Source organism: Vigna unguiculata, chromosome 5 (assembly GCF_037176805.1).
Source record: "Vigna unguiculata cultivar grain cowpea cultivar isolate G323 ecotype 2 chromosome 5, ASM3717680v1, whole genome shotgun sequence".
NCBI classification, from domain to species: Eukaryota; Viridiplantae; Streptophyta; class Magnoliopsida; order Fabales; family Fabaceae; genus Vigna; species Vigna unguiculata.
The window spans coordinates 27,972,770-27,986,354 of NC_140796.1; the positions used below are offsets into that span (position 1 = coordinate 27,972,770).

The 13,585-nt window shown below is 41.3% G+C and overlaps 1 protein-coding gene across 1 annotated transcript; it reads left to right on the plus strand.

Moving 5' to 3' along the window:
- Window positions 1-368: 368 nt before the first annotated feature.
- LOC146886319 (uncharacterized) lies at window positions 369-1,902 on the plus strand. Its single transcript, XM_085673392.1, has 3 exons — window positions 369-776; window positions 832-1,309; window positions 1,508-1,902. Exons 1-3 carry the CDS (start codon window positions 369-371, stop codon window positions 1,900-1,902), a joined length of 1,281 nt encoding a protein of 426 aa, XP_085529518.1.
- The last annotated feature ends 11,683 nt before the right edge of the window (window positions 1,903-13,585 follow it).

Below are 13,585 nucleotides of genomic sequence, written 5' to 3' on the forward strand. Positions count from 1 at the left end.
CCCCTCAATCCATCCCACTCATTTCCCCTCCACCCTACCAGGGCACACCGCGGCCCCTACCCCCGCCGCCAACCTCCACACCACCCAGGTACCCTACAATATCCCCACCACCCTACACACTGCTCATATCCCACCACCCTACAACCCCCACTACCTCCCTTCCACCCACATCCTCCCTCACAACTTCACCTCCACCTTTCCCACCCTTGTCCACCATCCCATCCCATCCCCCCCACCCACTCCCACCCCACCAACCCAAACGTCGTCACCCCTTCACCGACTTTATCGCCAACACCCCCCTTCCCACCCAGTGGGAACCCTTCACCCTAGAATGTTACACAGGTGAAACCGACCTTGACGAACACCTTATGATCTACATCACCCACGTGGCCCTATACACTTCCCAAGACGCCGTCTTCTGCAAAGCCTTTCCCACCACCCTTAAAGGCCCCGCTCTCGAATGGTTCACAACCCTACCACCTTACTCTATCGACAACTTCAACATCCTCTCCCATATGTTCACAACTCACTTTGCTGGCAGCCGCCCACATCAAACTACCACGATCTCCCTCCTCGGCATCAGGCAAGAACATGGTGAGCCACTTCGGCCATTCATCGACCGCTTCAGCAAGGCTGCCCTTCGCACCCCACACCTTAACCAGGAAATGATTCTCCAGTGTATGGCCCTCACACTCCAACCCGGCCCCTTCGCCAACAACGTCTACCTTCATCCACCTACCTGTATGCACGAGTTAAAGTTGCGGGCTGCCGACTATGTTCGCATGGAGGAGATACAGACCCTCTACACCAAATTCTGCAATGACTATGCAGCCACCACCGCCAACCCCACCCCACCACCCCCCCGCCCTGATCCCAGACCACGAGAGCCCCGACAACCCCGCTTTACTAGATATGCTCCCCTCAATATCCCCAAATCCTGCCTCCTTGTTGAGGCCTTACAAGCTGACCTCATCCCGCCACCATGCAAGACGACTACTCCCCCCCAATGTTGATATGACCAAATATTGCCGCTATCACCTCAACAATGGCCACACTACAGAGGATTGCAAAGCACTCCGGGACAAAATAGAAGAACTGGTGCGCGTTGGTCACTTTCACTGCTTCATCCGCAGAGATGATCACCCATCTCGAGCCCGTCACCCTCCTCGCTCCGACCACAGACGCCCTCCCCATGACTCTCGTCACGATATACGCCCTACCCAACCCGCCAACAAGGATCCCCAACCGGCTCGCACCGATGTTACCCCTGCTGACCCTCCCTTACGCAGCACTATCAACAGCATCTCTGGTGGTTTCGCTAGCGGAGGATCCACCTCTTCTGCCAGAAAGAAACACCTCTGCAATATCCAATCCATCAACCATATTACCCATTTCCATCACAGACGCCGCATGCCTCTTATCACCTTTACGGATGACGACTTTCACGGCCTCGACCACCAACAAGACGACCCCATGGTCATCACTGTTGAAATCGAAAACTACACAGTCAAGAAAGTCCTTGTCGACCAGGGCAGCTCCGTTGACATCCTCTACTGGGCAACATATCAGAAACTCCAACTCCCAGATATTGCCATGGTCCCGTATGATGAACCTATCTATGGCTTTTCTGGAGAACAAGTTTTCACTCGCGGCTACATTGACCTTCACACCGTCTTCCGTGATAGAGCCCAAACCAAAACTGTTCCCATCCGCTTCCACATCGTTGACGCACCCACATCTTATAATGTCCTCCTTGGCCGTCCCTCGCTCAACAACCTCGGCGCCGTCGTCTCCACCCCTCACCTGGCCATGAAATTCCCCTCCCCTTCTGGCGACATCCTCACCGTCCATTGCAATCAACGCTTGGCACGCGAATGCTACATGGCCAGCCTACGCCAATAACTCCCAATCCAGCAAACCAATCACATCGAGCGGCCACCTAGCTTTGTGATCGCTCTATCAGATGAAGATCTAGACCCCAGAGTGGGCCGAGATGTTCGTCTCGAACCTGTCGAAGAAACCACCCCCTGGAACTTCTGAATGGCCACTCCATCAACCTTGGCACCGGATTAAACTCTACCGAGCGTGCCATCATCACACTCGTTCTAGTCGACAACAAGGACCTTTTCGCTTGGTCAGCTGCTGACTTACCTAGAGTAGACCCTCTGGTAGTGTCCCACAAGTTATCCATCTACAAAGAAGCCCGCTATATCTCCCAGAAAAAACACAAACTCGACGAGGAGAGACGCCTAGCGGCCAAGGCCGAGGCCGATAAGTTACTGAGCGTAGGATTCATCGAAGAAGCTCATTACACCACTTGGCTTTCTAATATAGTCTTGGTGAAGAAAGCCAACAGCAAGTGGCGGATGTGTGTCGATTACACATATCTAAATAAAGCCTGTCCTCGAGATGCCTACCCCTTACCCAACATTTACCGACTTGTTGACGGCGCAACGGGAAACAAAGTCCTAAGTTTTCTTGACGCATATTCCGGTTACAATCAAATCCCCATGGCCGCATCCGACATGAACAAGACCGCATTCATCACAGACGACGCCAATTATTTTTACAGAGTTATGCCTTTTGGCCTCAAAAATGCTGGAGCAACATACCAACGATGATGGACAAAGTTTTCAGTCATTTGATGGGACAATATGTCGAAGTATATGTCGATGACATGGTTGTCAAATCTCCCAACCATCACCAACACGCGCATGACCTCTCAGCAGTCTTCTATGCATTACGCCAATACAACCTTCGCCTCAACCCTGACAAGTGCGTATTTGGCGTTGACTGCGGTAAATTCCTTGGATTCATGCTAACCCAGCGCGGCATAGAGGCCAACCCTGAAAAGTGCAAAGCGATTATCGAAATGCGTAGTCCCACCAACATCAAAGAAGTCCAACGCCTCATAGGCCGCCTTACAGCCATTTCCCGTTTCTTGCCCAAACTAGCTGAACAAACCCAACCCATCATAAAACTCCTCAAAAAATTCGCCAGGTTCACATGGACTGACGACTGTGAACAAATTTTCCAAAAGCTGAAAACCACCCTTACCTCACCACCTATCCTCCACAAGTTGGATACTCATCAACCCCTGCTGGTTTACATCATAGCCACCGATCACACCGTTAGCGTCGCGCTGGTTCAGGATGTAGGCGGCACGCAGCATCCTGTTTACTTTGTCAGTAGAACGCTACAAGATCCTGAAACCATATATCAAATGGTGGAAAAGTTGGCCCTATCCTTGGTACACGCAGCCTGCCGCCTTCGCCCACACTTCCAAAACCACAGCATCATCGTCAAAATCGATTACCCAATCCAGAAGATATTGCAAAAACTAGACTTGACAGGACAAATGTCATCTTGGGTCGTTGAGTTGTCTGAATTTAACATCCGTTATGAACCTCATGGCCCCATAAAAGCTCAATGTCTCCTAGACTTCGTTAATGACCTCCAATAGACACCCACAGAGGACCAGTGGACACTTCATGTAGATGGTTCTTCAAATCCGAAAGGTGCTGGCGCTGGCATCGTGTTGGAAGGCCCCAACGACATCCTCATTGAGAAATCCCTCCACTTTGCCTTCAAAACATCCAACAACCAAGCCGAATACGAAGCCATCCTCGTCGGCCTTTCCCTGGCCCACGAGGTTAGCGTCAAATCTTTAACATGCAAAACTGATTCCAAGCTTACTGTGGGCCACCTGAATGAGGAATTCCAGATCAAGGACCCCACCCTTTTACAATATTACCATCTAGTCCGTGCAGTCATTCAATCCACTTTTGACCAAGTCCGCATCGAACACATTCCTAGAACTGACAACATCAGAGCTGACATCCTATCCAAATTAGCCAGCACCAAATGAAAAAGCCGCCACCGATCCCTATTACAATAGACACTATCCACCCCTTCCATCACAAATACTTGCCATAACCTAACTCACACCCCAGCCGACAACCTAACCCATTCCCAAGCCCACAATTGGACCACTCCTTATATCCAATATCTCCAAACCATTAACCCCCCCCATATACTAACAAAACTTGGTTGGCTAAGGCCGCCAGATATACCATGATAGGCGATGATCTTTACAAACGTGGATATGACCAACCGCTCCTCAAATGTGTCACTACAGAACAAGCGCAGTACTTCATTAAGGAGTTGCATAACGGCATTTGCGGCTACCATTCCGGCGCACACACTATGGCTACCAGAATCCTTCGCGCCGGTTACTTCTGGCCGACTATAGAAGTGGATTGACAAGAATTCGTCAAAAAATGCAAACCATGCCAAAAACATGGCAACCTCATCCACCAGAAACAAGAACAACTTCATTCCATACTATCCCCGTGGCCCTTCGCTAAATGGGGGATGGATATCCTCCCCTTCTCCCCTGGCAAGGGCCAAGTAAAATTCTTAATAGTAGCCGTCGATTACTTCACCAAATGGATAGAGGCCAAACCACTAACCACTATCACAGCCCAGCAAGCCCAGCAATTTGTTTGGAAGGATATTATATGCCGATATGGTGTTCCACATACCATCATCACCGACAATGGCCGATAGTTTATAGATAAGGAACTAGCCAAATTCTACACTGGTCTGGATATCAAACACATAACCAGTTCTGTGGAACACCCACAAACCAATGGGCAGGCAGAGGCGGCAAACAAGGTTATCCTAGTAGAATTACGCAAGCGGTTAGACAGCGCCAAAGGTCGATGGCCTGAAGAACTAGTAGAAGTGTTATGGGCTTACAAGTGCACCCCTCAGTCGGCAACAAACGAGTCTCCATTCAGCCTAGTATACGGTGCAGACGCCATGATATCGGTAGAAATTGGCGAACCATCCCTGCGCCGAGAACTATATGACCCAACCCACAATCATCAAAACATGTCCACTCACCTCGACCTCCTACTCGAGCTTAGAGAAAAAGCTCATATACGCAACTTAGCCGCCAAACAAAGAGCTGCCAGAAAATATAATGCCAACCTATGCCCAAGACCGTTCATAAAAGGAGACTTAGTTTGGAGAATGGCCAGCAGTGCAAGAAAGAAGGATGGCAAAGTTCTCCGCCAACTGGGACAGCCCATACCGAATACGCGAAGACGCTGGAGGAAGAGCATATCGGCTGGAGCAGTTATCTGGGGAAGAAATACCTAATACATGGAATGTGTTCCATCTCAAGTTCTACTTTAGTTAAAAACATGTATTGTATCACACCAAACACTTGTAACCCTGGGTGTACTCTTTTTCCTCACCTAGTCTTTTTTCCCTAAGGAGGGTTTTGGCCGAGGAGGTTTTAACGAGGCACCCTAGATTCAATAATAATACGAAGGGTTCACAACTTTACGACCATTCTTTACTTCACTTCTCATATTCATTTAAGTTCCCCACCCTTACCACAAGTAAGCGGCCTGGGTCGAACACCCTTAACTTGTTGGTTAATTCGTTTAAGTTCCCCACCCTTACCACAAGTAAGCGGCCTGGGTCGAACACCCTTAACTTGTTGGTTAATTCGTTTAAGTTCCCCACCCTTACCACAAGTAAACGGCTTGGGTCGAACACCCTTAACTTGTTGGTTAATTCGTTTAAGTTCCCCACCCTTACCACAAGTAAGCGGCCTGAGTCGAACACCCTTAACTTGTTGGTTAATTCGTTTAAGTTCCTCACCCTTACCACAAGTAAGCGGCATGGGTCGAACACCCTCAACAAACAATGGAATTCGCCAAACATAACATCAATACTATTGACATCCGACAAACAAGATAACATACTTAAAGCATTAATCACATTAAAATAAAAGTAAAAAAATGTACGGAGTGCCACAGACATGATGTACCAATTATTACAGACATAGGATCAATAACGGTTTCGAATCATAAAAAATAAAATTTCTATTCTGCCTTGTCATCGCCACCTTCCACGGCAATCGTCGCTTCCTTCTCCTCATTGGTCGCTTCCTTCTCCACCTCCTCCTTCGGGCTGCTCTCAGCCTCGTTAACGAGCTGCCCATCAACAACATCTTTATTTACATCAAACTTAGAGTCTGCAGCATCAACATCCTTGTAAAAGAAGGTCGCCTGCCGCAACCCCTTCTGGAACCCATTAATGTGCTCTTGGATAATACAACCCTTCAAATCATCAAGTTCAACCTCAGCACCCTCATATTTTTCCTTCAAATCGTCATAGTCAGCCTCCAGGTCCGCTATCTTCTTGTTAAGCTTACTCTCTAAGTCCAAGCATCGAACCTTCCAGGTTCCCAACCTTTTTTTCTCCTCCTCCCAACTCTCCTTCTCTTTCTTCCAGGCCGCCCTCTCCTCCGCAAACTTATCAACCTTCCCTTGCAACTCCTCCATCCTTTCCCGATTTCCCTCTTTTACTTCCCGACGATACAAAGATCCAACTCGGCGACTTAAAATCAACGGTTTACTTCCAAATTCCACCATAGTCCTCACAAGATGATCCGGCTCCATACTGTCAATCGAGTTGATGATTGTCTCTAGAAGATTGATATCGATATCTTTCCTAACAAACGTTTCTGGTAGCTCAATCTAATCGGATTTTGGCCCTTTCATCCCACTCGACGACCCCGGCCCAAGTAATGCCGCCCCGACCTTCTTTACAACTTTACCCTTGCTAGGTCGAGCTGGCAATTCGGCCTTCCTCTTAGTATCGCCATGCACGTGTACCTCAACCAATGACTCCTGTAAGTTTGGAACATCAGTGTTCCCGACTGTTTTGGCTTTCATGGCCATCTCCTTCCTCAACGCTTGGAAAAGTGCCAAGTTCTTCTTCCCGAATTGAGCCATGTGCCCTACAAAAACGCACCAAGACCCAGTTAAGTCAACTTAGAAACATTAATACAGTTTAAGTAATAAACAGATACCTTTAATATCAATAATCGGGTGAACCGAATTATAAACCCTAACTAGACCCTTAGTGGGCAACTTATCATAAAACTTCATCAAGACCTCCACCACCTCCTTATCCATCGCCGACAACTCGTCGGAGCCCATGTCCTTATATCGAGAAGGGCTTCCCGTCCAGCTAAACGGGAACCTTGTGCTCCCATCTGCATTAAGGAAATAGGACCTGCCTTCCTCTTTCACCACAACTTTAAAGTACCCGTCTTCGAAATGCTTGAAGGATTGTGAGAACGCGTCCAATCTGCTGATGCTAGGGCGACTCACCAAAGATAACGAAGTAGTCGGCTGGCGGTGCCTAGTGTCATAAAAGTACAAAAATGCACGAGGAGAAGGTTGTAGATATAGTGATTGACACAAAACACGGAAGGCTTGCATGTAGGCCCAACTGTTTGGATGTAACTGTGTAGGTGCAATGTTCAGCGCATGAAGTACCCCCATGGTAAAGTCGTCCAGCGGTAACCTCACATGCAACTAGGAGAAATGGCATATGTACATGTAAAAAAACTTCTCGGTCGCCCCCTCTTGCCCGTGGCATACGCGGTCAATGGCGCTCACCTGCTCCAAGGAAACGATACCCCTGTTTACACCTTTCACGATAATAGGGGTACAATTTAACCAAGAATTCAGCAGACGAGACCACTGAAATAAAGACGATTGATTACGAACATTAGCAGCCACCCACCCATAGCCACCCTTGGCCGGCCAGTTACTCTCCGCTATTTCTTCTAGAGGGTCTTCTCGCACCTCAGTCACCGTTTCCATCGAAATTCTGCCCACCATACCCGCAGGACTAGTACTCTCCTCGTCAACATGTCTACCTATACTCCTCCCGGACTCCATACTCTCACTACTGGACGAAGACAACGACACACTATCACTACTACTAGACATACATTTTTTCTGAAAAGTTGACGGCAGGAACTAGGAACTAGTCGGACAGGTATAACGCATGCAATATCTCTGATTGTGAAATTCTCGCAAATGAACCAACAAGCATGCACCCATCGTGAAATCCACATTTATAAGTGTGAACCCCAAACGATAAAAATTCTTCCCGCCAAAATCACAACCCATACCAATCGACACAACCATCCCAAAGGCCATGAGTATCAGAAACGACAGCGCAAAAATCCCTATTTGGACATACCTATATCGGTAAAGGTTGGGAAACTGGTGTACCACACCTAGCCAATTCGACCAAGTAATAATAATAAACGTCCACCATATCTACACGCGAAGTTATTCAGGTAACCGACCTAGACTGACCTAATCCTACCCGACATAAACCGGCAACCTAAGACACTAAGTACCAGCCTAAGACCACGTAGTAGCAATAATGGCACGAGCCGCCAAAGAGGTAATCGGCCTATGCCGACCACCCTGGTATGCTTAATGAAATCAAAACACTCCTAAAATTCAGTAAGCCCGTAATAATTAGACTAAGGGCCTGGGCTAAGGCCCAGGCCCACCTATGGCCCAAGCCAAGGCCCGACCCATGGAATGGTCAGATACAATTAATAATCTATAAATATACATGGACCCCATGAATTAAAGGTACGCATTCATTACTCCATTAATCGCCTAATTTGACTTTTGAGAGCTTTTGCTGACTTAAGCTTCGGAGTCCCTTCTGCAGGTAACCCCTCCCAGGTCCAAGCCGATACATGCCAAAGGGGGAGAAGCCAACCAAGGAGATAGCGGATATGGGTAAGGTGATACTTGTGCCTAACTTATCTTATTTGTTCTCTGCAGGAACAGGTGCAATTATGATTAACGTATTGGAGGGTGATGTTGCATTTTGAGTCATGTTATAATAAGTGAATATGTGTTATTGTAATCTGGATTGTGTGCCTTAAATGTTGGTTCATTAGAATTTGTGTCTGAGAGTGCATAAACCAGTACATTTGAGTTACTAGTGTAGCGTCTAACGGTGTGGATGGGACCGCCAAGCGATAGCTACAAAATCAAGCGTGTGTGTGAAGCGCTAGGCGATTTTGGGTGCAGAGTTGGATTGCATGGAGGGTTCTACACAGCTTTGGATGGAGGTCTTGATGCAATTCTTTGTTGGAGGTCCAATTACAAGTGTAACTTGTATTGGGGTAACACGTGGCCATTTGAGGTTGTGACATGGTGGTTTTGGAAGTCCAGTGGAGTGTGCGAGATCATGGCTCGTACAGATAGGTTCCGAAAGATTGCCCTCCTCGGTGTTATCCGACGAGTTTGGTAGTCTTAAGACAAATACGGACTGCGGTTTGTATTGGGGAACTCTACTTGGTGTCGCAGATCGTGGTCGTGGCAAATTGATTCTTGCATGTGGACTATTAGGTGGTGGCTTGTAGTCGGAGGAGCGAGTAGAGACTTGTGGCAGCAAGTGTCGATCAATATAATCATCAAAGAATGTAGAATCAAGAGGCGTCCAGAGGAATATGTGAATGGTTGGGGTCTGAGAGTTGATTGTATCAAAATGGTTCAGGGTTTTAATTTTGTTATTATAATGTACCTTATGATGTATATTTTATTTTAGCTCACCCTATATGTGTGTGTTTGGCAATGATCATGTAAATTGTTACATGGGAGCATATGTTGATGCAAGTGAGCACGTGGATACTTAGAGCAAGAGTGAGGCCAGCTTAGGAGTTAGTTTTCATGGAAACATTTTTTTATGGATTTTATAGATTTTGTAATCGGTATTACAAATTACTTTACATTTGTCGGGATTGAACGCATTTCTGAATTTTTTTGTTGGCGCGTTTAAACTAAAGTTTTAAATTTTGCCGCATTTTGATAAACAAATTATCTTAAATGCAATTTTATACTTATTTCCTAATTTTAATTTTTAAATTAGTAATATCCAGTCTAGATGTTATATTGTTCAATTCGATTCTCGCTTCGCACTTAACCAAATGATTTCGTAATTTTATAACTTTTGTAATTTTGTAACTAGTTTTATAATTAATTAATTTTATAGTTTTATATTTGTATTAATTTTTTTAATAATATTTCTAAAAAATAATGAATTTTAAAGTAGTGATCATTTTAATTCAAAATTATATAATTATAAAATTTTATTTTATTATTTGAATAAAACTTGAAAATTATTATAATTTTATATTTCACAAAATCATGATTTTATAATTATACAATTTTAAATTAAAATTTTAAAATTATAAAAATATGATATGCGACGAAAACTAAGCAAGGTGAATAATTACTAGGTTGTCCGTTTACACTTATCAGAAAAAATTAACATTAAGAATTCAATTAAAAAAATTAATTTATAACTCAATTGAAAAAAATAATTTTATTGAACAAAATAAATTCAATTGAAAGTTCTAAAAAACCTTAAAATAAAACTATATCAAGTGACAACATTCATTTATTTTGACATTGAATTAAAAAATTTGTCCCACTCTATTTTTTTTATAGTTTAATTTCCTAAATTTAAAATTTTCACTTTGCTCACTTAAATGCACATATCGAATTAAAATAGTCAATTCATGCATTTATCCTACTCAAATTTTCAACTTGATATATGTCGTAACAAACTACCAAAAAATTTGACATAGTCAACGTGGACACCATAACGCAAAACAAGATTTTTAACAAACTAAATAGAACCTATAAAATTTAGGCTTAAATAGTAGTCTGGTCCTAGTTTTCGTTCGATTTTTTTAATGTGGTCCTACTTTTGATTTTTTTGTTTTCAATTTCGTTCTAATATTGATAAATTTTTTTTCAATTTGGTCCTTTTCGCTAACACCGTTAAAATAGTTAATGGATGTGAACAGTAATAATCGCCATGTGTCATTTTGTGATTTTTTTTTATAATTTTTTATAATTTTTTTTTAAATTTTTTGTGATTTTTAAAATTTTTTAATCCACGTGTCAAGCTAATATCATGCCACGTGTCAGAATCAGATGTTTATTAATTATTTTTAATTTAAAATTAGAGTTGGTTTAAAATTAAATATTTTTAACCTCTTAAAATTTTAAATTAATGGTGTTATTGCTTTTTTTCGTTTTAATTTTAAACTAACTCTAATTCTAAATTAAAAATATTTAACAAAAATATACATTTTAATATATACAAATTAAATTTTGTTTCAATTTGGAGAGGAACAAAAATGTTAAATTTAAAAAAAAAATTAGGACTAAATTGAAAACAATTAACAAATATTGGGACCAAATTGAATATAAAAAACTAACTCTGACACATGGCATGATATTAGCTTGACATGTGAATTTTTTTTTAAATTAAAAAAATTAAATTTAAAAAATAAAAAAATAAATAAAAAATCACAAAAATGACACGTGTCATAATATGAGCTTGACACATGTACATTTTTTAAAAATTTAAAAAAATTTAAAAAAAATTTAAAAAAATTTAAAAAAAATCATAAAATAACACGTTAACTATTTTAATGATTTTACCGAAAATTATCAAATTGAAAAAAATTTACCAATATTAAGACCAAATTATAAAAAAAAAATAAAAAATAGGACCACATTAAAAGAATCCAAGAACCAAATTACTATTTAAGCCTAAAATTTAATATATGCAAACTTTGTTCTTTTGAAAGCCAGACCGTAAGCAAATTTAAAATCGAAATAAAATATTAACCTTTTTATTACTGAATCTACTTTAATATCTGTTATAAACAAAAAAAAAAAAATCTACATAACAATTCTTTCTCTTTCTAACCTTTATGTAACGAATCCTTCAATTACTCTTCCCTATTGCCATCTCTTCTTTTATTCCCCTTTCATGTCATTATCCATATTTCTTTTTATTCATGTACCACTCTTCTAATTATCCACCATGTTTCTTTTACTTAAAAAAATAAATAAATAAGAAAGAAAGAAACAAATTGATAAAGGAACCCACCACCACCATTCCCCCTTTTTAATTATTATAGTGATGACTTGCCCAAGATTGAAGGGTGGTCCTCTCCATTTTCTTTTATTTATATATGTTATGTGGGACACACAGTGCTGCCCTCTCAGAAGGACCACTCGCATGCATAGCTAACAAAATCAGTATTCATCTCTATTTGTGAACCCTAGTTAAAATATTTGCAACCTGCTTAAGAAAAACAAGTAATGCCCCATAACAACTACCATCTTCGGTTATATCACAGTACTCAAAATTAATGATAGTATTAAAAAAATGCATTTTGCAAATCTGTTCTGGGCTAGCAAAGTACCTCATTGTCCAGGAAAATGACGTCTTTGCCATTCTTTTTTATTTTTTCAAAACAAACTAAAGACAAGAATAATTATAATCACAAATGAGAAGCCAAACATCTCTCTCATGCAACAACATGGCCTCAATCATTAAATATTATGATTGTGTTTGCTGAAAGCATAGTTAAATGAAGAGTTTAAACTAATTTCAAGTGGGGTCCAGTCACACTAGACCCATGTGATTTCATTAGGGGATTCATTAAAATACAATTAGTCGAACAACTTCTAGTTCAAAGTATTATTATAAATTCATAATACAAGCGTTGGCATGCCCAAATAAAATGATACACAATGTCTTAAATATTCAGCGACGTACATATTATAATAATATTAATAATAATAATAATCATAATACTAATAATGGTAATAAAAGAGTAATGAATCCAGCGGTTTACTTAACCCATTATGATTGACCATAGGAGAGAATTATAAAATGAAGATTAGTTATACCCTATAGATACATGTGTTAGAGAGAATTTAGGTGACAGGATCCTACAAAAAAATTTTCAGGCTATCCTTGGTAATATTCATGAGAAAACGAACAATAATGGGAAATGTGAAGTAAAAATAACGAGGAATTCATAACTCCAGCAGTTACAGAATTTTAGATCAGATTCATTTTGAATTAGATTTTCGCATAGATTTGGGATCCTCACTCTTTCCATCTTAATACGAGAGAGAAAAGATGATCCAAAAGTATTGCCGCAAACATGCACTAGCCTAGTTAGTATCTAGAGTTATTTTCAATCTCCTGAGATCAGCCGTGACAAATGGCAATTAACTTATGACTTCTTTGGGTAGATTTACTAAGTAATAATAAACAAATTAAGGCATTAGATTGAAGTAACTGGCTGGAAACGAGGCATAAGGGTAATGATGTAAGTGCAAATGGAAAAAGTGTCAATGCTATGAAATGTAGAATCGAACCACTAATATCAGAGTAGGGGATGATACACAAATGAGGGTCTGAGTGAGTCCCAAAATATTATTGGTTAAACTTTAAATTGAAAGACTTGAAGCATAATTGTGTAGATTAGTTAATAACTAAGTTTTGATGAATGGTACAGCAACAAGTGCTCAAATATGGCCTAATATGAATTCTTTCAGGGGAAAGGTATGCATACAAAATTTATATCAGACTACCAAAGTAACTGAAGAATCCACAGTGAATATAATAGGGAGCAGTTAATGAGCTATGTTCAACTACATGAGTAGTTTCATAGAGCAAATTGAGCTAGTAGCATTGGTATAGAGAGAAAGAGAGACTTTATCAGGATCAAACAAAGCCTCAACTTTACAGGATGATTAGTGTTACTGTCAAGCATACAAGAAAAGTCCATCACTTAAAGCAATGAAAATGGGGCAAAAAAGCATAAATAAAATGCCCATATTTATAGAAATACACTAAA

Excerpts from the sequence above, each read along its gene's own strand:
- LOC146886319 (XM_085673392.1), top strand. The coding sequence starts at position 369 with ATGATCTACATCACCCACGTGGCCCTATACACTTCCCAAGACGCCGTC. Across the intron at positions 777-831 it reads AGTTGCGGGCTGCCGACTAT|CCACCACCGCCAACCCCACC; the intron begins GTTCGCATGGAG and ends ATGACTATGCAG. Across the intron at positions 1,310-1,507 it reads CACTATCAACAGCATCTCTG|TCAAGAAAGTCCTTGTCGAC; the intron begins GTGGTTTCGCTA and ends AAAACTACACAG.